General features: G+C 32.9%; 2 protein-coding genes across 9 annotated transcripts; both read right to left on the reverse strand.

Moving 5' to 3' along the window:
• Window positions 1–6,776: 6,776 nt before the first annotated feature.
• LOC18445538 (tail-anchored protein insertion receptor WRB-like protein) lies at window positions 6,777–13,903 on the reverse strand. 8 transcript variants are annotated; one of them, XR_016041166.1, is made up of 7 exons: window positions 13,790–13,903; window positions 11,685–11,764; window positions 9,569–9,639; window positions 9,362–9,427; window positions 9,159–9,188; window positions 7,374–7,423; window positions 6,777–7,091 (listed from the first exon to the last, which is right to left on the reverse strand). XR_016041166.1 is itself a non-coding variant. In XM_020674416.2 (7 exons), the coding sequence occupies exons 1-7, from the start codon at window positions 13,895–13,897 to the stop codon at window positions 7,070–7,072; spliced, it is 432 nt and encodes a 143-aa protein (XP_020530075.1). In that variant the 5' UTR covers window positions 13,898–13,903; the 3' UTR covers window positions 6,777–7,069. The 8 variants fall into 8 exon arrangements, 4 of the variants coding, with proteins under 4 accessions (XP_020530075.1, XP_006855737.2, XP_011627535.2 ...); XR_016041164.1 differs by having other exon boundaries at window positions 9,159–9,240; XR_016041165.1 differs by having other exon boundaries at window positions 9,159–9,261.
• A 5,251-nt stretch (window positions 13,904–19,154) lies between these two features.
• Window positions 19,155–23,120, reverse strand: LOC18445539 (11S globulin seed storage protein 2). Its single transcript, XM_006855676.4, has 4 exons — window positions 22,425–23,120; window positions 20,647–21,068; window positions 19,568–19,866; window positions 19,155–19,460 (listed from the first exon to the last, which is right to left on the reverse strand). Exons 1-4 carry the CDS (start codon window positions 22,618–22,620, stop codon window positions 19,307–19,309), a joined length of 1,071 nt encoding a protein of 356 aa, XP_006855738.1. The 5' UTR covers window positions 22,621–23,120; the 3' UTR covers window positions 19,155–19,306.
• Window positions 23,121–24,854: the final 1,734 nt, after the last annotated feature.

Raw genomic sequence — 24,854 nt, forward strand, 5'->3', positions numbered from 1 at the left:
TCCAGAGATCTAGAAAAGTTCAAATAATAATTCTAAAACGAAAAAGTTTATATTAGGTTGCAACCATAAAATGTAGAATTACAGATGCACCTCAAAAATCCATTGAAAAATGTTGTTTTAATGTCGAAAAACCCTCTAATTGATCATCTTGACATCGAGATGTATGAATATGAAAAACAAAAAGATTTTGAGTCCCACAAATAGTGCATCTTGCAACACATATCTAGACCGTCAATTTTCGAGATTTTCATATATTTTTAGATCTACTCGATTTTAACCATTTTTGAAGTTTAAAATTTTGTAATTAGATATAAAAATAGATTTTCAGATAATCCTAAGAATTTGTTACACCAAATTACACGTCATGATAAAATTTGGAGGTGCACCTTAATTGGATTGATTATAGTTGCAACCTTATAGAATCCGCACCCTTTTAAAATCATATCATCATAAAATAAACACAATTAAATTAATTAGATGATATAAAGATCCATATGGTTTAGAAATAAATATTTTGGGGCACTCCACCTTCAACCTTAGACTACAGCCCACATTTGCTTTATCAACCGACCCAGTATTTTTCATGACCCATATTCCTTACAGGGGCTCATTAGTGGGTCACCAAAGTCTAGTTTATGACCCACGGGGTCGTAATCCCAGTTTGTAGATTTCAGGTTCTCCTTTAGAGATATGCCAATGTCACCTAGACCTAATGCAACTACAGCTCATCGGTGCATAGTGATATATCTCACACATGTATAAGTTTCACTCTAAAAGGTAGTTCACTTTCTCGAAATGGCTATCATTATGTACGTCTTGTGATGGTACATAGATGAAGCTTTGGCCTCCGTCTTTAGAGGCCACCATCACATACAAGGGTTACACAGTCTTTTGGCTCACTCATCCGGATATACTCCGACCTCATTAAGAGATGACCTATTAGAACCCTTATCGAATAGTTTTGCATGCCAAGGTAACATAAGTTTTTTCCAACTAATTGGTCCCGTCAGGTACAATTCGGTATAAGCAAATGTTATTTATTTAATATGATCCACGAGGGACCATACTCCTACTGAATTTATATTTCACTATATCAAATATTTCATTACAAACGCTAATAACTCTTTTAATGGCCACTCTCACCCGACACATATGCTCATTTAGGATATTGCAGTGCAAGGTCGACAATCATAGACTTCATAATATGCCAGCTAGGGTGCCTTTTTATGTGGACTTGAGAAACCTGGCTAGAATGGACTTCATTGTCCAAGGGGCATCAGAAATGTACGTTACAGATGTGGAGCAAGAGGTGATGCAATTGGGTTAGGCTCGGACGATGCCCTTGATTATTAATCGGATTTAGATGACATGGTTTTCGTGTAATGAAGAAGCATCACAGCCACACCACACAAAAAGGCTTAAGAAGTTTCACCTGTGTCTTTTAGTTTCAATGGCAGGCTTTGGGATCTACTGTACACCAGTGAGAGTCTGACTACATAAACCCTTATAGCAACCCTGCACATTTTCGGTACGGTGCTCTAAGAGCAAGTAAATATACAAAGGGGTGATCCCTTAACTGACTCCGAAAATTTGGTAACCCACAGACATCGATGTCGGATTCGGGTGATTTTGGGAACGATTAAAATATCTTAAATGTGACCTGCATCAGTGTGGAAAATCAGCACATGACAGACCGAGAAGGAACAATGAAGGGCAATATTAAAGAGCTTGCAATTCAAGCCAAATTTGGAAGTTGGAACAATGGCACAACTATATAAGATGTGCCACTGTAGTATGGTATGCTTCACTGAGAGCACAAACATTGTTTTTGCTTACTATCAGTTTCAAAGTTCTGGTTTTTAGGCTGACAAATGAAGCTTTTAGGTCCACAAATGATTAAACACGAGAAAGGGCTAGAAAGTTTTAAGGGAAAATTATAGATACCTCTAAAACCCACTTTATACACTTTTTAGTCTCGATATGTTTTCGTATCACCCTCAAGATCTCAACACTTTTTTTTTTTTTGTATTCACCTCCTAGTAAAAATGTCAACAATATTAAAACTAAAATGCTTCTACCCTCTCTCTTTCTCCTGATCTCTACACGTCTCTCTCCTTCTCTCTCTATATGTTCTCTCCCTCTACCTGCCTTTTCTCTCTAACCAGAAAGCATCCAACAATTTTACCTACCCTCTCTAACTTTCTCTCTCTAGCCAGAAAGCAACCCGCAACTTCAGTAGAGCTCAACGCAAATTAACATAGAAACCGGGGGAAGGAAACAACACTTAGAAAACCCAATCTAAAAATAAAAACCCATGATCAAAACCAGTTAGGCACTCCGCTATTTTACAGATTTTAGCTTGGTGATCAATGGCGATAAAAAACCCATGAAATGAAATAGGGAAGAAACCTCTCTAAACCCATTAAAAACCAAAGTCTACACAAAAAGGTCGTTCGCAAAATCAATGCCAAAAAAAGCAACTTTAAATGAAGATCTTGATTATTTGCTTACAAACCTACAATTTAGGTCCTCTCAACATGAAGAGAGAGAATATTTTAGTGGGCGTATTGTGGAGAGGGCATAGGGAAACCAAGAGTCCGGGAATTAAATTGAGGCTCCAATGGCTGATCGATTAAAGGGAAAGAGAGGACGAGTAGAGATAGAGAAAGAGAGCGCGAGAGGAGAGAGAGAGGGTGTGTAGAGAGAAGAAAAGAGGTATAATGAGTAAAGAGAGAAAAAAAGCTAATTTTCAATTGTGTAGAGATCGGGAGAGAGAGAGAGGGAAGGTAGAGAGGGTAATGGCATTTTAGTCTCAATATTAGTAATTTTTTTTTATTAAAGAACTCAATAAAAAAAAAATAGTATTCGAGTTTAAAATGGGACACAGATGGTAAGATATCTAAAAAAATTGATCGTGGGGGTCTCTATAATTTTCTAAAGTTTTGACATTGTTTGTTGTCATTCTTAGGCAGAATGCAGTCTTAGGCCAGGTCATGCACAACAGGAAAGAAAACATCAAATCAGTAGAAAACAAGCACATACAGTCGCCTAGATAAAAAAAATAGATTAAATCTCAATGCGGAGAGCAACTTATGTTTCGTTGGAACTTGGAAGTGACCAGATCCATGTCCCGTGTGGAACGCCAAGTGTTGCTGACAGCAAATGGTACATCTTTGTTTAAGTCACATCGATGTGTATTAGGTGTTGCGGACGAGATCAGATCACATCTCGTATATATATATATATATATATATATATATATATATATATATATATATATATATATATATATATATATATATATATATATATATATATATATATAATCTCACATTCTTTTTAATAGCCAAAAATATCATTATTAAAAAAGGCTTAATGTATAAAATAATAATATATAAGTGTCTAAAATTTATTGAGTATAATTATAAAATATTTTATAATGTGAGCACCCTAACATAACCCATGTGGAAAAGTCTTAAAAACGTCTATAGGCGAATCGCTCCCGTGTTTCCCCCACGTCACAGACATGCTATGTCCGTGACGGTTTTGCCTAAAAACCACCACGGATTTATGGTAGCTGTGGCAGGTCCCGTATATTTTTTGTGTCAATTTTGCATGAAAAAAATCTTGTCACGGGCACGCTATATCAAAAAAATTTCATCACGGGCATGCTATATCTGTGACGGTCTTTAATCCATGCGGTCTGAAAAAATTAGATGGCACCGAACTTATGGGCAAAAATATTGTTCATTTTCACACGTAGGAGTTTTGTAATATCTTCCATATATATATATATATATATATATATAAAGATCATGATAGCCCACAAACTGATAGCAACCAATAGCCCAGATTGAATCTGGGCCGATCTGACAATCATGACCTCATTTCGTATTTAAATTTTTATTTTTTTTCTATAAATCTAAATCACTTGAAATTTGAAACTTCTATTATTAAAAAATAGAAGAATCTAATAAAAATATAAAGAAAATAATTTGTTAAATATAAATTGACCAAAATACCCCTAAAATATTTCGGAAGTATTTTGGTCAATTTATATTTTACGAATTATTGTTTTTATATTTTTATTAAGTACGACTAGATGATTTAGATTTGTAGAAAACAAATGAAAATTCAAATACAACATGAGATTGTAACCGTCAGACCAACTCAGATTGAATCTAGGCTATTGGTTGACACTGTAGCATATATATATATATATATATATATATATATATATATATATATATATATATATATATATATATATATATATATATATATATATATATATATATATATATATGAAGATACTACAAAATGCCTATAAGCGAAAAATGAACAATGATTTTGCCTACCCTCATTATCATCAAAACTTCATCGCACGGTCACAGTTGTTCGATAGTGTTTCATTTTTCTTTTTTGTTTTACTAATCGGAATGATCTGAAATTTGAAACGCGTGTACATCTTAGTAAAATGAACCTAATAAAAATATCAAAAAATAATAATTCATAAAATATAAATTGACCAAAATATCGCCATAAATTAGGGTATTTTAGTCAATTTATATTTTACGAATTATTTTTTTCATATTTTTATTAGATGCCCATCATTAAGATGTACACACGCTTCAAATTTCAAATAATTTGGATTTGTAAAAAAACAATGAAAAATGAAACACTACCGAACAACTGTAACTGTACGATGAAATTTGAATGGTGATGATAGTAAACGTTATATATATATATATATATATATATATATATATATATATATATATAGGAAAAGATCATGTCAGCCCATGGGCTGATAGCTACAGTGTCAACCAACGACGCAGATTAAATCTAGACCTAATCTAATGATCACGACCTCATTTCGTATTTGAATTTTTTTTTTATGCAAATCCAAATCACTTGAAATTTTAAACGTCTATTCTTAAAAAATAGTATAATCTAATAAAAATATAAAAAAAAGAATTCAAAAAATATAAACCGATTAAAATACCCTCAAAACATTTCAAAGGTATTTTGATCAATTTATATTTTACAAATTATTTTTTTAATATTTTTATTAGATGCACCTTGATGAGTATAATGTACGCTTAAATTTTCAAGTGATTTAGATTTGTACAAAAAAAAAAGGAAAATTCAAATATGAAATAAAATCGTAACTGTCTCATTGGCCTAAATTCAATCTGGGCCATTAACTGACACTGTACTAATCAGCTCGTAGGTTGACAGCCTCCATTCTACACACACCACACTAATGGTGAACTTAGAATTTAGTACTCCATATTTTTTTACCATAAAATACCCTTACATGATCAAAAGTGATTTTTTACCATAAATAATTCATGTACCTTTAAAAGAGTATTTTGGTCTTACTAAAATCCCCCAAACTCAATTTCAAATTAAAAAAAAATTCTTTTAACTTTTAAAATGATGATTGGATTTTAAATATAAATTAAAATTACAAAAATACCCTACTCAAAATTTTCAAGTAAACCATTGTTAATATATTTGATTGCATTTGTAAGGATATGTGATGTCAAAAATTTTGAATTACTAAATTTTAAATTCATGATGGCCATAAGAGGAAGACACACACAACTGTTTCTTCTATAATTAAAAAGTCTATTGGCGAACCAGGATCTTCTATAATTAAAAAGTCTATTGGCGAACCAGGAGGCGTTGGCTAGACAAATGGTTGTAGTATCTGTAAAGTTTGAGTAGGGGGCACTCTTCGCATGAAAGAAGGCATGAGCGATCACAAAGACCAGCCGAAGGAAAGAGGGCTTCCAACAAGACGGAGCTAGACAAGGCAATACCGACACAGATCGGTGACCAAGGAAACCTCAACGAGATGTCGAGCATTACAATTGTTAAAAAAGGCCACATTGCTCGTGATTGATAGTCAAAGAAAAAGAGATTCGCTGAAGGAAATATGATGACGACAAGTCATCAAGGCAAGATCGAAGAAAAATGGGATGCTTAGGCGTCCTTTGCAATAGCATAATAGACTTGACTTATAAGTTCAGAATCAGCCTATGAAGAAGCATAGCAATTGGAAAAACACATTTCTAGCTCTGAAGTCATCGATTACAGTTGCGGCTGGATCATTGACTCAATGTGCTCTAACTATGATAGGAGAGAGAGCTTAAGTTCCTCAACTGGGCCAACTACAAAAGAAGCAAAGTTATTGTTACAGCTAATAATGCAAGGTTGTCAATTACCCGTGTAGGCAAGGCTGTATGTATGGCTTGATTCAGTACTGGAGAGGCCCAGTTACAGGACATGTGCCGTGCGCCATGTACCATGTACCAGGAATGAAGAAAAATTTGTTGTTGGTGTCACAGTTGATAGCTCGTGTACATAATTACATTCCCTCAAACGAAAAAAGTGAAAACTCTTTCCATTAAAGAACTACTTTCATTTTTTAATGAGTTTGAAGCAATGGCTAGTTTGTACAGTGGTAAGATCTTGGGTTTAGTGGATTGAAATCCATGAGTATAAAGATAGATTGAAGAAAGCTGAGTGACCTTGAAATTATGCCACATCATAATGTCAAGATTCAAAACCCGCATCAAGTTTGGGTTCTTGGTTCAGCTTTTAGGGTACTGACTGTAGCACAATGTCCAAGTAGCACACCTACCCAAAAGAAAAAAGAAGGAAGTTGTTATTTTTGTTTTGAACTTCATCATTTGTCATGATTTGGTAAGAGAAATTCTAAAACAACTAAAATAGACAGGAAATAAAGAGAGAACGTGCATGCTGTGTTTTCTTGCAAAAGACTCACCTATTCTTCATCATAAGAAATGTAAGGATGAAGGAGCTTGGGCTTAATTGGTTGAGGTGTTGATGCTTACAACACTACAGCCTATGTTTGAATCCTAGCTGAACTCCTTGGAGAAAAAAAAGTAAAGAAAAAGAAATACAAGGATCAAAAACCCCAAACAATCGAGGGTTGACTTGAAGAGCCCCATATTGCTGCGAAGACGATCTCAAGACTTTTGATGTCCACCTGATGAGACCTTTTGACAGAGGAAGGTACTGACCCTAGATGTTAATATTAACCATGGTATGATCCCAACCTGAAACAAGGTTTTGGTTAATAAACTTATTTTTTATAGTAATAAATTGAAGCAAAGGAGTAGTAAAATAGAAAATGAGAAAATAAATAGATCCCTTTCAAGGATTAAAACATTAGCCCCTGATTTTCATAGATGACCTGAATAACCCAGGACGACCAAGAAAGCCGTACGGGAAATAATGGTTCTCGTAAGCCTTTTCTGTTCAGTTTAATCAGGAGACATTGAACCTACCAATCGTTAGTACACTTGGTCACCTATGTTGATTAAAGTCAATCAAATTACCTTAATTTGGTTACTTGTAGAGTCTCCAGCTTTCCATGACAGCAGCCTACCTGTGAAATGGTAATATATAGCTTTTATGGAAATGGGTAAGAATTGATCTAGTAACTTCGACTATAAAATGTGCCAAAAGAGAGATTTATGAAGGAATATAACAACTAAGAAAATTTTTATCTAGGGAATTTGGTTGTTGCACAATTTTTCGTAACAAGCATTTTACAAAGACGCACATACACACACACACACACAAGGGTGCGCACGCGCGTCCACAGGCACACTCACACAAACAAAGGGAGAGAGAGTGAGAGAGTTCCATAGAGTAGAGGAAAAGTTCCTATACGACCGAGGAAAACTACAACTCTCTCTCGTGCATATGATATTTAAGTCATGATCTTAATTTAAACAGACTTGAAAGATGGAAACTTCGTAGACAAGATTAAATAGCAAGTAGGCATGTATTTACAAGATAAACCTCACCACACACCTCACAATCATAGTGAGCGGAAAAAGATATGGGTTCATTGAGCCAGAACTCTAAGCAGAGCAATTATCTCCTTCAAATATAAAAGTGAGAAGCCAGGTAACATACAGCTAATTCCATTTTTCAGTAAGTTTGAAGCCACAGCTAAGTTGTACTGTCTCTAGGATCTTGAGTATGAAGGATTTTGACTCGCATAATCTAGCAGTTGGCAGAAACATGAGAGCAACTGCACTGACTCTAACCAAACTAGCAAAAATGCAAATGGAACCCAACCAACAAGTTGCTCAAAGTAACTCTCTACAGACTTTAGGGCAAGCAACCGCATCTTTGAAACAAAAATCAGAAGTGGGAGAAGGGGACTGAATTTGTATAACTGCTGAAGGCCATTAACCAATGCATGCTATGCTTTTTTGTTTTTCTTTTAATGAAAGTTCACTGTTTTGTGTTTTTATTAAAAGGGGAAGTTTACAAAAGGAGTATAGGTTATGCAGCTACAGGGTGCTTTGTACAGCTCTCAAAAAGTGGTTATCTTGTACTATACCAAGTGATCAAAGATTTGTACACAGCATAGACCAAAAATGACAACCCAGCTATAAGCAAAAAGGTGGCGCAGCAAGCAAAAAACACAGCCCGCCCTCAGCGGGAAGCCCCAATGGCAGGTCCTGAGTTAGTGGGAAGACCCATGGCATGCTATGTTCCTTGAATCCATAAGGGAATGATATCAGTTCGTGAGGCAAAATCCCTGGATGGATGAATTGGTAAGAAAGGACAGAGATAGACCATAAGCAGGAAGGGAATTGGCAATGGAATTGGACAGTTATAAAATAAGACTTCAAGACATACAAAGAGAAAATTGAGATATCCGTTCAATTGATCCAAAAAAGAAAACAATGAAATTAAATTGTAGTTGAAGAAAACCCTATGCACCACCATAAAGAAAGCTTACATATGTTGTGAGCTTATTTATGAGAAAGCTTTAACTCAAGATCAACTCAGCATGGTAACACCAGACATATCAATCAGTTTACATTGCCAGGAAGGAATAAAGCCAAACGAAGAAAGAAGTTACAGGCATTGCGCTCTAACCACATACCATGTCAGGCTCTGATCAAACCGCTCATCTTATCACATTAATTTAGTTACACATAAAACAGAGTACAAACAATAAAATTTTGCACAGGGAAATCAAATCTCGAATTTGCAGCCACAAAAAACATAGCTGTACATGTCGAATTCCTTGCATACCAATGGAAAGCTAAATACAAATTTTCAAAGTCAGATTAAGTAGCCAGTTGAGGATACCATACCAAAGGGATCCAAAAGTTGGCGAGAAATGACTGCAACGGGGACACCCCAGAACCACCAAATGAGCCCAAAATATGCACATGTCTGAAAGATTTCAGGTTCCCACTATTGAAACCAATTGGTCATGATTGATAAATTTCATGGACCCATATAAATCCCCATAACTCTAATATAAGAAAAATAATGACCATATTTCCAACGATACCTTTACAATCTGTAGAGATCCTAAATAGAAATCAAAAGCCCATAGCTTGTCCTTTTCTTGTGATTTCTGGACTGGAACAAAACAATAGACAGTTTAGGAGCTTGTAGTCGCAGCAGGTGATCCTATAGGAAATAAATGATACCATAATCGCATTTTTCAAGACAAAACAATTAGCAAGAATGGGATTAGACAATGCTGGATGTGTACTCCTTAAAAGTTCTTTCTCCTTCTCTGCCGCAACCCGTCTAAGCTTTGCAGCTTTTGCAAATGTAGATGGCCTGAAACCATAAACGAAGGCCAATAGTTACTAATGTGAAAATGTTTACTAAAGAAATATTTAAAGACACCATTAACTCAAGACAGTAGTGAAAAGTTTTAAGAGTGAGTTTTTTGTTGACGTCATTAAGGAACCATTTCAATAATTTGCGAGTGTTTGTCCACATGGCAAAAGTGCATTGGGTCTTTTCTGGTCTCTCATGTTGGGGATATTTTCAAAGATAAGTAGCAAACCGACAGCTAATTTGTTGACATTCTCTCAAAAAGTACAGAATGAACAAAAAGAAAGATGAAAAATGTTTTCACATCTGAAAAGTAGCAAACCGACAAGGTCTCAGCGCATGCTGTGCCATCCTTTTTTATCAGATGGCACAAAAGGCTGAGGCCTTACCAAAACCCCACCCTGGAAAGATTGGCTTGGTGATGAGCTAGGGTGCATAAAGCTTTGGTTTGACCAGTATTAACCATCTGATCTTCGTATAAACATACATGATATGGCACAATAATAAATAAAGATTCTTTTCTAATCCATTGAAAAAGATTATTCTTTAAAAATTGCAAAGACATTTTCAACTGGCTTCTTGAATTTTTATTTTAAAAATTGCAAAGACATTAGATCCAATGGGTATATTGCAAATGAAATAGTTGATCCCAAAGAATAAGATGCATGAAATGCACAATTAATTGATGTCAGAAGGTCCAATTTTAGCTCATAGAAAAAGAAAAACATCAAGACCCAAGTTGATGTGAACTGGCTTGAGATGAATGTGTACTTCATTTGGCAGGAGAGTAAGTGGGAGCATATCCATAAATGCAACAAAATATTAAACAGGAAACACAATCAAAACCAATGAAGGATTGGATTCTGAAAGTCTTTTGTACCACAAACCTCTTGTTCAGTCTACTTTACTTGGAAAACAAGATAATGAGTCCCACAAAAAATGTTACCAAAAAAACCATATTTTTTAAAATGAGAAACAGTTGAATGGCATGGAACAGTGTTATTGGACTCGGGCGAGTACCCTCGTCTTATGGGTGAGGCCGAGCTACCAAGAATTATGAACAACTCATGGCACATAAAAAATTCAAAAAAGTCCCAAAAGAATTGTAGAAAATATGGGATTTCTCTATAAATTTATTACATATAATTTGGATTCTTTTGGCAAAGTTTGTGATTTTTCTTGGCATAATCCATATTTTTATAATCTCTTTTTTGGATTTTTTTAAAATGCTATAAATCATTTTTTTTCAAATCCATTGTTTCCTATTCTTTGTTAAGCTTAGTTGGAGTTTTTAAGGTTGTTTTCAGTTTGATTTCACTTTTGGCAGCTTCATTTTATTTTTTTCAAATTTTTCATATTTTTCTTTTTTAATTTATCGAGAGCTTGGCCATGTAATCACCTCGGCCAAGCGCCGAGTCCCTTGGCCCAGGAGAGTTCCTAATCATTGGCATGGAAAATTTGATTGAAGTTCATCAAAAAAAATTTGAAGTTAATCAATCCAAGTTACTAAACAATTGGATTCTGAACTTTTGTCAAATCTTTCTAATTTCATCGGTATCGATATCCTACCTTTGGATACTATGAACAAACTAACAAGAGATTTAATGCTAATGGGACTTCACTATCATTTTTTCCAATCTGAAGGTGAAACATTTTTAGTTTCTAACCAATTTCTATGCCCAAAGCTATAAATTAGTTCCTAAACTATATTTAGCTCCTTATGATTACTGATTAGAACAATGCATAGAATAAAATTCTAATATGCTCTAGGCAAAACAATGCATCTTCTATACAATATTTTGCACAATTGTGATTGAATAAAAAGAGGGTCACTGTTAAGTACACATACAGGGTCGGCTTGCTCATCAAAAAACAAAAAATTGAACAAATAAAGAAAACGGAAAAAACAACACGATTTACTTCACAATGATAAAATCCACACGAAGTTTAACATATTTTTTGGATTAAGGCTAAATGTACTTGAAAGTTCAAATGTTGCTTGTACATAACAAGATAGATCTAATTTAAGCAATTGAATGACTCACACCAATAAAGAACTTGCTTCTTTCAAAAGTTGCTTAATCTCTTGTCGCAGTTTAATCAGTTCGATATTCTGTGATCCTCTCTGACAGTAACAATACAAAGCCACAAAAGCAACATATTCAACCAAAGGAAGGAAAGAAAAATTGTGTCACAATATCTGCAACAAATGAAGTCACTGATTGTAGTGATAAAGCAAATCATTAAAATATAGCAAAAACCATCGAAATATCACCTGAAAGTACTAACAATACGTACATAATTTTTGATATACACTATAAAATCACCTGCATTTACCAAGAATACTTACCCATACATATGTACAGTGAAAAATATATGAGCAACAAACACAAGCATGTGCTCATTCCTTATGAAGTTACCCAAAAGGGGAACCAGATTAAAATGAGAATGTAAACCATGATACTCGAAAACCTTAGGTGCGATTGTTCCACATATTCCGCGTAAATCTAGCAGATGTAATGCAACGATCTAAACAATTTCACTACCAAAAGGTAATCTAAATCTATCAGATGTAATGCAACAATCTAAACAATTTCACTACCAAAAGGTAATATGTGATTTCACTACCAAAAGGTAATATGTGATTTCAACTTGCATTTTTTTTTGAACAAACAAGCATGGTTAAATTTTCTAGAGTGAATGTTCTCAAAGTACTACCTGTAAAAGTTCCACATTTTTTATCTCTACTGTCCTAGAACTCACTGTTTGGAAGAGTTTCAAGAGAAAACTAACAGTGTGTTCAGTAAAAAATAGTGCTCATGTAGTTTCGACATTATTCATGGATGAACAAAACAAAGAGAAACCAAGTAGTTTACATGTATTATAGGGTCTCACTTTGGGGCTATTAACTGTTTGTAAACCATTTATAACCTTTAATTGCAACTGCTTCATTTGTATAACCTTCTACAAGTTCACACACATGCACATGAGTGTGCATGCACACACACACACTGCTCCTATGGCTCTCTACATTATTATTGATGTTGCCATAATAGTGCCTTTTTATTCTATTTATTTGTGAAGACCCTCTATGCCAACTGGTTTTGAATGAAATAACTACTTGTGCTTTCCAGATACATGTCTACTCATGCTTCCCATCTGGATACATTTCATAACAGTTTCACCCTTAAGTCTTTGGAACATGTCTGCCTTCGGCATAGCTCACATCATAATGTTACGAATGAACCATTCAATGGCCCACTCGGTAAAAGCTACTTCCATATGTCGACAATCACCTCAAGATGATCTTCAAATGGATATTATGAATAAAACTATCTAAAGGTGGCACCAATAATACATAGAAATGGAGTTACCATGGTCAGGGTCAAAGGTGAAAGATCTCAAAGGTCTGAACTAATTCCAAACAAAGCAGGTTTTGTAAATACTACGATTACCATATATTGGCTAAATTTAGCAAAATTACATAATATAGATTCCAAAATCAGTAAGGAAAACCATGTATAGACTAAAAGCATTGCAAATTGGTCAAGTTTAGCTGCTTATAGAGTGAACAAGGGATTTGTTATTCCAACATACCCCTGGTCATGCTAAATAAATTCTTAACATATTAACAGTTCAACCCTAGTCAGATTGAAATTGAAAGGGAATAAATGAGATAATTGCCATCAAATAATACAAGAACCAAGTACCATGATAATGGCAGAGATGTTCATGCTTTAAACCTTCGTGCTCAAACCTCATGAATTACGATGATAAGTCTCATATTAAAATTAAATAGAACTGCTACCGAAATTGGTTTTCTCCGTCCATTCCACTTACGCTAGTCAGCCAACATGAATCCGTGAATTGTCAACCATTTCCATTTTCTCTATACATTAGGAGTAAAATATGGGTTTTCTATGAAATCATCAATATAAGTAAAGCATAGGAATACGATAGTGGTTTTGAAGTCCAGTGATGCCCTGGTTTTCCTGATAAAACTTACCCCATAATCCCAATTAAAAGATAATACATCATATATTTATCAAAACAAATAACCTAACAAATTATACCAAGATACCTAGAGAGAGAGAGAGAGAGAGTTCTACTGTTAGGGCACGATGTTATGGAATTTAAGAGGAGAGTGAACCTTTTTAATATGTCCGAGGAATTGGGTGAGGAGGTGCAAAGCGAGGATGAAGAAGAAAATGAGTGGAGCGGCGATGTCGCTGCTGGCTTGGTGGCGTTCAGGCGTCATGGACACAACTTTACGGTGACCATGTCATTCTGATTTCCATGTTCTGCCTATTAATAAAGGGCTGAAGTTTCCATAAGGCCTAACCTTTACAAAAACAAAATAAAGCCTCACCTAAAATCCTCGCAACTCTGGCTCTAAAATCAATTTTCAATGCTCACAATAAACTTTAAAATTTAAAAAATAGTATACATGTTATGGATTTGGGAACACTTATTTTTACGGTGATACTCTAGATGATTTGTTGGAACATACACTAATTTTATAACTTGAATTTTTTTTATTTTTTTTTCACAACCATAATGTTCAAGTTGAGATAATCGATTTAAAATATTTTCATTGAATTACAATTTTGGAAAAATTACGAAAAAGAAACGTATCTGGTAAGTGGATGACTCGCACTATTTTTGTGCGGTCTCTCTATAAAATATATCTCAAGATGTCGGTTAAATTGACTTCTTGTCATGGGTGTGGTTTTTATGAGGTTGCAACCTTAAACAATTCAATTAAGGTGCGTGCACCTCCAAATTTTATCATAACATGTAATTTTGGTGTAAAATTTATTAGGATTATGTGAAAATATTTTCTCATATCTAATTATAAAATTTTAAACTAAAAAAATGTTTAAAATCAAATGGATATATAAACATATAAAAATCTTGAAAATACACGGCCTAGATAATGTGTTGCAAAATACACTATTTTTGAAACACAAATTTTTTTTTTTTTTCATATTTATACATCTCGATGTCGAGATGATCAATTAGAGGATTTTTCAATATTAAAACAAAATTTCCCAATAGATTTTGAGGTGCATCTTTACTTCTACATTTTAAAGTTGCAACTTTATATAAACTTTTTCCGTTATTAAGATTGGGAAAAATAAAATTATATTTATGATAAATTTGAGAGGTGCATCTTATAATTGGATTGTTTAAGGTTGCAACCATATGCAAACCACAACCTTTAATTTTTCTTGCCAAAATTTTGTTGTTTTGCAAAAGGATTTGGTTTCTATGTGGCCGACGGCATATTGTAGAAACGTGGACTTGGCAATAAATATATTTTTAAAATATAATTTTATCTTAATTTTTAAATAATATATAATCTTTAACATGGACATCACGAATATAAACAAACATTAAAAACTAGAAATAACAATTATATTAAGAAAACATTTGAATCGTTAGTTACACTTCTTTTTAGATGGATCACCTATTTACATCCATCTTTAAGACGGATGTTTTATACCTTTGGACCGCATGTTATAGAAATACGGTCGAGACCGCGTGAAACAATGTCCCTTTGCAAAATTCTAACTAACCATTCATTACTAATGAACTCAAAATGGAAAAACAAAGTCCATCAATGGATCCATAAGGTGGTGCATGTATGCTAATGTGGTTTCAAATTTTGCTTGCTGCGTAATTCTCTCGAATTTCAATTGCTGCCTAATTTCATTTGTGGCTCCTTTCCATCCCCCTCTGCCTCTCTTTTTCTCTCATGGTTTTGCTCTGGCTTAAATTCATCCCTGTGCTATCTCTTGATCTCTCGACAAATCAATGAAGTATTGCTAATTGAAATTGATCTCATTAATCATCCAACTCTTGAAACTATCTTTTTTTTCCACCTCTTTTATTAATGATTATGTATTTTTCTATTTCTTGAGATTTATCCTCGATCAGATTCGAGACTTCTATTTATTTTGGGTTTTTCTTTATTAATTTCTCTAGCTTTATTCAAAGGGACAAGTTTATGTAAGGTTGTAATCTTAAAATATAGAATTAAAACAAAGGCAAGCTTTTCAATGCTTCCCCTGCATAAAGTGGTAAAATATTTTATTGTTTTTTTTTTTTAACTTCTATATCTTATCAGATCAAAAAATTGAAAATATTATTTGTAAGCAAAATAACTTGCTTTTCTATCTTCCATTCCCCTAAACCTTTTTTACTATGTATTGGTGACCTCAACAACTTATAAAATGACTCAATCTCTCTCTCTCAAATTTCTTTCTAAAACTCCATCTCTCTCTCTCATTATCGTCTCTCTCTAAAACCCAAACTCCATCTCTCTCTCACACATCATCGTCTCTTTCTCTCAAAACTCCATCTCTCTCTCTCAAACTCAAACTCTATCTCTCTCTAAAACCCAAAATCCATCTCTCTCTTTCTAAAACTCCATCCCTTTCTCACACATAAGAAGGTGTGCTCATGTTCGAGCTCAAGCTAAATCCCTTGGCGGGTAAACTCACCGAGAAGTGAAAAGAGAGAGATGTAGTTTTAGAAAGAGAGATATAGAGTTTGAATAGGGTGTCATGTTAGTATTTGTTTGGGTCAAAAATTTATAGTCAAAAGGATCCGAGAGTTGTCAAATAGAAAAGATATAATATTTTTAATTGTTATATGGAAGTTAAAAATATGGGATAAAGATATATTTTTCTTAAAACTTATATACTTTCTCTTATCCAATCGTCCATTCTGAATGGAGGGTTAAGATTGCCCCAATTACAATGTCACGTCCCTACACTATTTTATTTTTAGTTTTTTTTCTATAAAATATTTTGACCCCAAATTTTGGACGTCCAATACTCTATTAAACTTGCTCCACAATACTCTATTAAACTTGCTCTAGCGAAAAATATAAATTATATTTCCAATAAAATAAAATGACAAAAATACCTCTAAAAATTTCAAGGGATAGTCTGGTCATTATATTTTATTGAAAAATTATTTTTAATATTATTTATAGGTGCGCTCAAATGAGAAGATAGCACGTACCAAATTTCATATTCATACAATTTGTATAAAAAAAACTAAAAATAAAATACTTTGAGAAGTCAGATCTAAGATCAAATGGTGAGTAGTTCTCTTGATCAAAAGTGGACGACAGATGGTAGGGGAAGCATCAATCTTCTATGTTGTAGGGGAAGTATAGAAACCTTTCTCTAAAGATACACCACAAAAATACATCGAAAAAGGTTGTATTAATGTTGAAAAACCCTCTAATTGATCATCTAGACAATAAATAAATAAAAAAGATTTTGAGTCCCGTAAATAATGTTTCTTGCGACACATTATCTGGACCATCCATTTTCAAGGTTTTCACTTTTTTATAGATCTACTTGATTTTAACCATTATTGGAGTTTAAAATTGTATACTTAGATATGAAAATAAATTTTCATATATCATAAGAATTTCTGATACCAAACTTACATGTAATGATAAAATTTGGAGGTGCCTTAATTGGATTGTTTAAGGTTGAAACCTTATAAAAAACGAAACACTTATTCAAATATCTCTATGTAATTTAGTGCAAATTTTCTTTATGGCTGTTATTGACGCTCTGGTTATGATTATTTGGTCTTTAGCTGAAATTGTTACTTGAATTGTCTTCTTTTGCCTTATGGTTTTGGGCCCGTACCATATTTATGATTAGTATTGGATTTGGAGTTTTTATTTCAAGGTTACCTTCTAAGATTTGGCGTTAAATTTCATTTTGGATCAGATCAACTTTTGATAGATTGGCTTCATACTCTGATCATTCATCTCTTGTCATTGTGGAATCGGGCACTTGATCTTCGTCTTCTTTTTTACACTAAATTTGTATACGACCTTATCACCATGTTCAAAGTTGAGATTATCGAGGTAAAGGTTTTTCAATGTTTGAATTGTAATTTTCGATGAATTATTAGCATTTTATAAATGTCTTTTTTCCTTGGACCATATTTTCGAAGACTCGTATGCGAATAATTTTCAAACTATGCAACTGACATAATTAATATTTGTTTCCACAATCACCGGTTAAGATAGAAAATATATTAGTTTGGGAAAATTTCGTAACCCTCATTCTATTTTTCTTTCACCGTACCCTCTCATCTCTTCTCTCCCACATTTATTCACTGCTGGCCAGAAAAACTAACCCCAACAAATTGTTTTTTTCCATCTCAATCCAAAACTTTTTTAAAAATGCAAAATAAGATTAAAAAAGCTTATGGATTGAAATGAAATAAAAAAATTTGTTGAAACTAGCTTTTATAGCCAAAAGTGAATAAATGTGAGAAATAAGTGATGAAAGGGTACGGTGAAATACTCGAGTGTTTTTTATACCACTTGAAAGAAAAATAGGAGGGTCTATCATAAAATAAGATGAAGAATTAGAGGCCTATATGATATTTTCCTTATTAACTTTTTGACTAAAATACTAATTAGGGGTCTGTACAATATTTGCCTTATTAGTTTTTGAACTAAAATACTAATTAGTGGTCTGTAAGATATTTTCCCTACTAATTTTTGGGCTAAAAGAACCCATGTATAAACTGATGATTCTCTCCAAAAAAAATTATGTAACTTCTCTCCAGATTTCGGGGTGGTTTCTTTATTTAAAATTTTGAAATTTGAGATAGTTTTCTACAAAAAAAAAATTGTGATGTTTCTCTTATCTAATGTTTGGTGGTAATTTCCTTCATCTAGAATATCAAATTTTGTGTGAGAAACCGTCTCAAATTTCAAATTTTTAGATAAAAACATATCTAAATTTCTCCAAAGAAAAATTACATAATTTTTTTTTAGAGAATCGTCGGTTTTTGCAAAAGGTATTTTTGTCCAAAAAACATATATGAAAAAAATATCAAGAGCCATAATCCACATGATGACACGAGACAAATAACGAGTATGCAACCAATCCCTCAAAAGTAGATCCAAAATCTAAAAGATGGATACAAATAGGCCGTTCATCTAAAAACAATTGAACTAGAAGTTAAAATATTTTTTCAATAGAAATATTATCTCTAGTTTTTAATATTTATTTATTTTTTCATATTCATTATCCCCAAATGTTAATGATTATATATTCTCTAAAATTTAAGATCAAATTCTTTTTCAAATATAAATTTATTAAGGGGCCTACAATTCTACATGTGGAGCTCCGCATGCTAAACCGCATCCTATGCTAAAAGGCCCAAAACCATCAAGGTAACAGAAGACAATTAAAAGTACCAATTTCAGCTAAGACCCAATAATCATAACCAGAGCGTCAAAGAACAGCCATGAAGAAAATTAGCATTAAATTGTGTAGAAAATTTTAATAAAACTAGAGAAATTAATAAAGAAAACCACAAAATAAATTGAAGTCTCACATCTGATGGAGAATAAAACTCAAGAAACAGAAATACACATATCATTAATAGAAGAGGTGGAAAAGATGGATATTTTCAAGAGTCCAAAGATTAATGAGATCAATTTCAATTAAACAATACTGAAATGAGATCAAGACTAATTACTTTATTGAAGAAAATATGCAATCGTCACAACCACAACTTGTCTGAATCTTCAGAGAAGGCAAAGAAATATGGCAGCATAAGAGAAAACAGCAGCGAATGAAATCAAATGACAAGAAAAGAGAAAAGAGCTTGCTCAGTTGGAGGGCGGGAAGAAAATGGCATCCTTGGTCCGCTTGGACCTGAAAAGCTTCTCCATGTCTGGAGACACATTGAAGGCCGTCTGCAACACCTGCGGCGATAATGCCTTCCACACTGAGGTCTTCCCTGCCAAATGGCTGAACACAGGCCTGTCCCATTCATAAAATGAAACCAATATTTAGCACAAAATAGGGCATCAATTGAAAGAGAGAGTTAAAAACTTTTGAAAGCAACAAATATTGAGCGAGAGACTCACTGAGGAGTGGTGATGATGGAAAACCAGTCCATGCCATCACCATCAGCAATTTTAGAGACAACAAAGAACCTGGGCACTATGAAGAGGAACCCGGCCTTCACCCTTATCTCCAAAACCCTCTTCCCATCAACTCCAACCACCTGAACCCTTCCTGAACCCCTGAGTATATAAGTCACCTGAAAAGCCGAATCAGAGGAGAAACCAGGGGAGCACATGGCGACCCCCTCAATCCTAACTAGGTCTGCACCAAGTCCAACCTCGTTCAGCAAAGGCAGTTGAGCCCCCGTCAAGACCACCACCTTCAAGATAACAAAGTAAAAACGACCAAAAAGTTCAATCATTTCTTTAATGTCTGGAAATTTATCAAATTACCTATTAAGAAATGAACAATTCAATGCTTTACCAATAATTTTTTACTTAATTTTTACCTATTAGTAAAATTTCAGCTTACTTTGGGCCACACTTTCCTCATTCAAAATAGTGATTGCGCCAAGGAGCACTATTCAACTCTCTATGAGATGTAACGTAGAAATTGACTTAACAGGCATGAATGGGATGAAAGAAATCAACATTTTAAAAGGAAGAGAGAGATTATAGATTATTAATTCTAAGCTTGAATAAATTATCGTTGTTTATAACTTTTTAAAAAGAATAGAGATATTATAGATTATTAATTCTAAGCTTGAATCAATTATCGTTGATTATGGCTGGGAGACGTTTCAAACATTTGTTTTAATAGAAAGCCAGTTGTTAACATTAAAGAGAAAAACTTTATACAAGAGTTAGGCTTTATTATAAGTGAATAGCGAAATTTATCAAAATAACCTAAGACATTAACCATTCAACATTTTACAGACTTATAAATTATCCAACAAAATCATCTATTTTTCAATTTTGAAATTAAATAAAAAATATAAATAAAGCGTAAAAGTGTTCATATGGGTAATTTGATAAATTCCCAAAACAGAGTATAACTGAACAAGTGAATAGCTTCCAAATTATTTTGAACATTTCAAATACAATAGCATTGCCAACACATTTTGATTTATTAAGTTACAAAAGGAAATTTAGAGAATTACCTTGCCTCCTCCTTTGATGTCCACATCGAGTGTTGCCTCCTCGCAGTTGAACGCCAGGCCAGACGAGTCAGATGTTGCCTCGGGCAACAAGACGCCATCATTGACTCGGATTATTTTCCTCTCGGTCTGACTCGATAGAAGCTTCTTAACATCCTCTTCTTTGAGATCCCAAGCCCTGCTAACAAACTCGGTGGAAAAGCCATTGAAAGTGCTGCCAACACCCGTGATTGGGAAATCGGTAAACTCACCAAGTTTGTGTGCTTTGGAAGTGTCACCCAAGAAGAGGATGGCGAGTTCCGGTTCTGAGTCATTGAACCACCATGTCACCGCACCGAATGGAACAGCAATGGCGTCACCCTTTTTGATATTCGTGACCTTCTCGCTGGTGGCTTCAGGGAGAACGAAGCCAACTCTGCCCTTTCCTGATATAAAGCAAAATCATAATTAAAAGAAATCAAATGGATGGGTAATTCCTTTCTAATCGGATGTATATTTCTAATTAAAATATTTGATCCGGATAAGCAAATCCCAACTGTGCTCTTAATCTACTGTTTTTTTGACAAGGTGCTTTTAATCTACTGTTTCTCCACTAGAAACTTCGTCTGTGTTATAAAAACCCAACTGTGCATTTATTAATCCTTTAACCACATACCTGTTGGCGATGACTGTAATTTACAAATCTGTAAATCTTTTTTTATTCATCTTTCTTTTTCTCTTTTCATCAATAGAGAGAGCCCAAAGTATAACAATATATCTGCTTCAATTTCTTTCACCATTATCACTGTTTATGTTTCTCCAATTTCTTTCACCATTATTACTGTTTATGTCTCTCCCCCAAAAAACTTACTTTATGTTTCATTTTATTAATTTATATGCATTGAATTTTTCAAGGAAAGCATCTCAAAATTTTCAAAGAAACTATCTTAATTTTTTTGAGAGCAAAACTATCTTAAACTTTAGAAAGAAAAACCAATTCAAATTTCATGTTTTTAGAGAGAGACTACCTCAAAAAATTTGAAAAGACAAACTATCCAGAACTACAATAATGGTAAAAATAGATCTGTGATTAAAATGGAGAAAATGAGGAAAATACCTTGTATAAATGGTTTTTATGATAAAAAAATACTTGTGTGCTGAAATTACAAAAACAGAGGACAAATAGCTTATATAAGTAATCAGTCAGTAGCATGTAAATTTGAACAATAAACTGACAAATACGTGGATAACATCAGGGAAAAAATTATGTGCATTTTTGTATAGAAATTTTTACAATCATAAGCATGTGTTACAAAATTTTATGTAAAACACAGATAATGAAATAATTCGAAAAACAATTGAGAATCATGTAATTATTCGCTATGATCATTCCCGTTATCACACATTAAGACGCATTTGTTCACAAATACACCCTTAATTTGCTTGTGAACTAAAGAAAAGAAACAATATAAAATCAGATTTTGGAAGAAGAGAGTAAGTATCAGATTCATGAATGAAGCATGGAAGAAAAAATCACAAATGCAAAATTAATAAAATAATAAAAAAACAGAAATACAGAAATTCATCTTCATGAAACCAGAGTAATAGCAATCAGATCATAAACTTACAAAGTGCTTTCCAAAAACAATTGATAAGAAAAACAGAGGCCATTACAGGGGAATAACCTGATTTCAGAACTTCAATAAACAGAAACAGATAGAATGATCCGATCACAAAACGATGAAGCCATGAAACATAGAGAATTTCTCAGAGTAAAAATGCTTTGCTCGATTTGTGAATACCTTGAATAACATAAGCGACCTTAGCTGAATCACTGTAACTTGGTAAAGCGAACCCATTCTTTTCCAAAACAAGCTTTGCAGCTCCAACTTTGGCCTCTTTAAGCATGCAGAGCTCAGAGGCAGACCAGGCATAGTAAGACCCTCCCTCAGTGCTGAAGCTTTTCTGAGCAAGTTTGGGAGAGAGATCCAAATCCATGGCTGTTGCTTTAGAGAGAGAAACGACGAATTCTTTGAACTTTCAGAGAGAGACAATAAGTAACAGAATACTTAGAGAGAGGAGGAGGGAGAAAAGGTAATCGGAAGTGGAAGGGTGCTTGCGATTTTATAGAGAAAAGAGGAAATAGAAATCGCATTAAAATGGAATCTTACTGATATCAAGAGACTTGATAATATCGGATTTTCCTGAAATTTAAAATCTCAGTTGTTGAATTGATAAGTTTTCTAAAATTCTGAAATTTTGGCTTTTAAATCGCGCGCTCGGTTTTACATTTAATTAGGACTGAAATGCCCACAGTGTTTAAAGCAATAGTCAAATAAGCAACCTTGTGATACGTCCTTTCAGTAAGGGTATTTTAGTTAGATTTAAAGATTTTGGTATTTCACATGAGACGTTGGGTTTTCTCATGAAAATAAATAATTACGGGAAAGGGGCTCTGTATATTTCTCTAAAATTCGGAGGATAAGGTTCTCATAAATGGAGTCTGTCTAGAAAAATTAAATTAAATTAAAGTAAATTAAAGGATAAAGTCAAACAATTTCTCTTTCTAAAATTAGAGTGCAGCGTCTCGGCATGTACGCAACCTGTCCTAGGGTTGTTATGGCAAGTTAGAGAGGAGCTTTCTCTCACTTCATTCTCTCTCTCCTAAATTCCAATGCACACTCGCATTTTAGAGATTAATAATCTCATACATGAAGTTAGGGTAGTAAAGAAGTTACACCAATGGTATTTCCTCGTGCTTAACAAAAAAAATGGTATTTAAAATAAAAACTTCTGCCTTCCTCCTTATATTTATATTTATATTGTTGATTTATACTTATATTTGTATTATATTATATAATACAATTAAATATCACTAAAATAATTTATTTTATTACATATTACATATTATATATTAATAAAATAAATATAAAATACACTATATATATTATGTTATATATATAATAGATGTTTTATATTTTATTGTATAATATATATTATATTTTACAATATATAATATAGATTAATATAATATAATATATATTATAATATATTTATATTTATATTTATATTATTAATATATTTTTATTATATAGTATATAGATTTATGTAATATAATATATATTATTATATATTATATAATAAAATAAATATGAAATACACTATATTATATATTATATATTGTTATATATATTATTTATTATATGATGCAATATAATATATATATATATATATATATATATATTACATAATATAAAATATAATATATAATATATTTTGTTTATGTAATAGATATTTGTAATACAATATGTATTATATATTGTTTTATGTCTACTATAAAAACAATATTAAATATATAAATATTTTAAAAATATTTAAAATAAGGGTGCGGTATGTATAGATAGGCTCTGAACAATCAAATTAGAGCCTACCTTCAAATAGTTTTGAAAAATGTCGTTTCAATATTGGAAATCTTTGTGATAGCCTTAAAATATATTTTGCTCTTTATTTATAAAGTTTAAAGCTTCAAAAAATAGTGTAGATCAGCAGATCTATGAGAACTTGAAAATCGATGGTCCAAAAATGCATTACAAAATACACTATTTCCAAAACTTAAACTCTATTTTTCTCTCATGTCCATGCATCTTGATGTCGAGATGATCAATTTGAAGATATTTGGGCGTCAAAACAACCTCTTCGAATGAAATTTTTTAGGTAGGCTCTTATCTGATTGTTTAGAACCTCAGTTCTATATAAATTTTTCCCTTTAAATAAACATGACTTCATATTTCAACATGTTGTCAAATACATGCCTAGAACTTCTTTAGTATTCTAACAAGTTATCAAACATATGTACTCAAAAAAAATTTAAATAATTATTTCTTCCCAGCAAAAAAGAACTTCAAATTTTCAAAAAACATTTAGCTTCCAATTATCAAACAGGCCCTAAAAATTATTTGATATTCTTCTCATACGCATACAACCTGTATTGGGCTTGGCTTGAAATAATATTTCGGATGGGTTTTTTATAAATTTATCTATCTGCTTGCTATATTCGAATGAAAAGAAAAAAAAGTTAATAAATAGGATGGAAATAGAATGTATGATATGCTTGTCTCATTTAAGCGTGTGATATCATCCATAATATAATTGAGTGCTGCTGGAAAAGGTTGGATAATAGGAAATAGGTAAAGGGAAAGGGAAAGGTTTGTATACACCACCTACAACATATA

The sequence above is a fragment of the Amborella trichopoda genome, chromosome 9, assembly GCF_054954075.1.
Source record: "Amborella trichopoda isolate Santa Cruz 75 chromosome 9, AtrichopodaSantaCruz75HAP2 v2.0, whole genome shotgun sequence".
Classification (NCBI taxonomy): Eukaryota; Viridiplantae; Streptophyta; class Magnoliopsida; order Amborellales; family Amborellaceae; genus Amborella; species Amborella trichopoda.

What these genes read in the sequence shown, in the direction of transcription:
- LOC18445538 (XM_011629233.3), bottom strand. Translation starts at nt 13,897, where the DNA reads ATGACGCCTGAACGCCACCAAGCCAGCAGCGACATCGCCGCTCCACTC. An exon ending in GATCTCTACAGATTGTAAAG is followed by an intron (nt 9,262 to 9,361) that starts GTATCGTTGGAA and finishes TGGTTTCAATAG; the next exon opens with TGGGAACCTGAAATCTTTCA. An exon ending in CTACAAGTAACCAAATTAAG is followed by an intron (nt 7,092 to 7,373) that starts GTAATTTGATTG and finishes ACCTTGTTTCAG; the next exon opens with GTTGGGATCATACCATGGTT.
- LOC18445539 (XM_006855676.4), bottom strand. Translation starts at nt 22,620, where the DNA reads ATGGATTTGGATCTCTCTCCCAAACTTGCTCAGAAAAGCTTCAGCACT. An exon ending in GGTCGCTTATGTTATTCAAG is followed by an intron (nt 21,069 to 22,424) that starts GTATTCACAAAT and finishes GCTTTATATCAG; the next exon opens with GAAAGGGCAGAGTTGGCTTC. An exon ending in ACATCAAAGGAGGAGGCAAG is followed by an intron (nt 19,867 to 20,646) that starts GTAATTCTCTAA and finishes GTTATCTTGAAG; the next exon opens with GTGGTGGTCTTGACGGGGGC.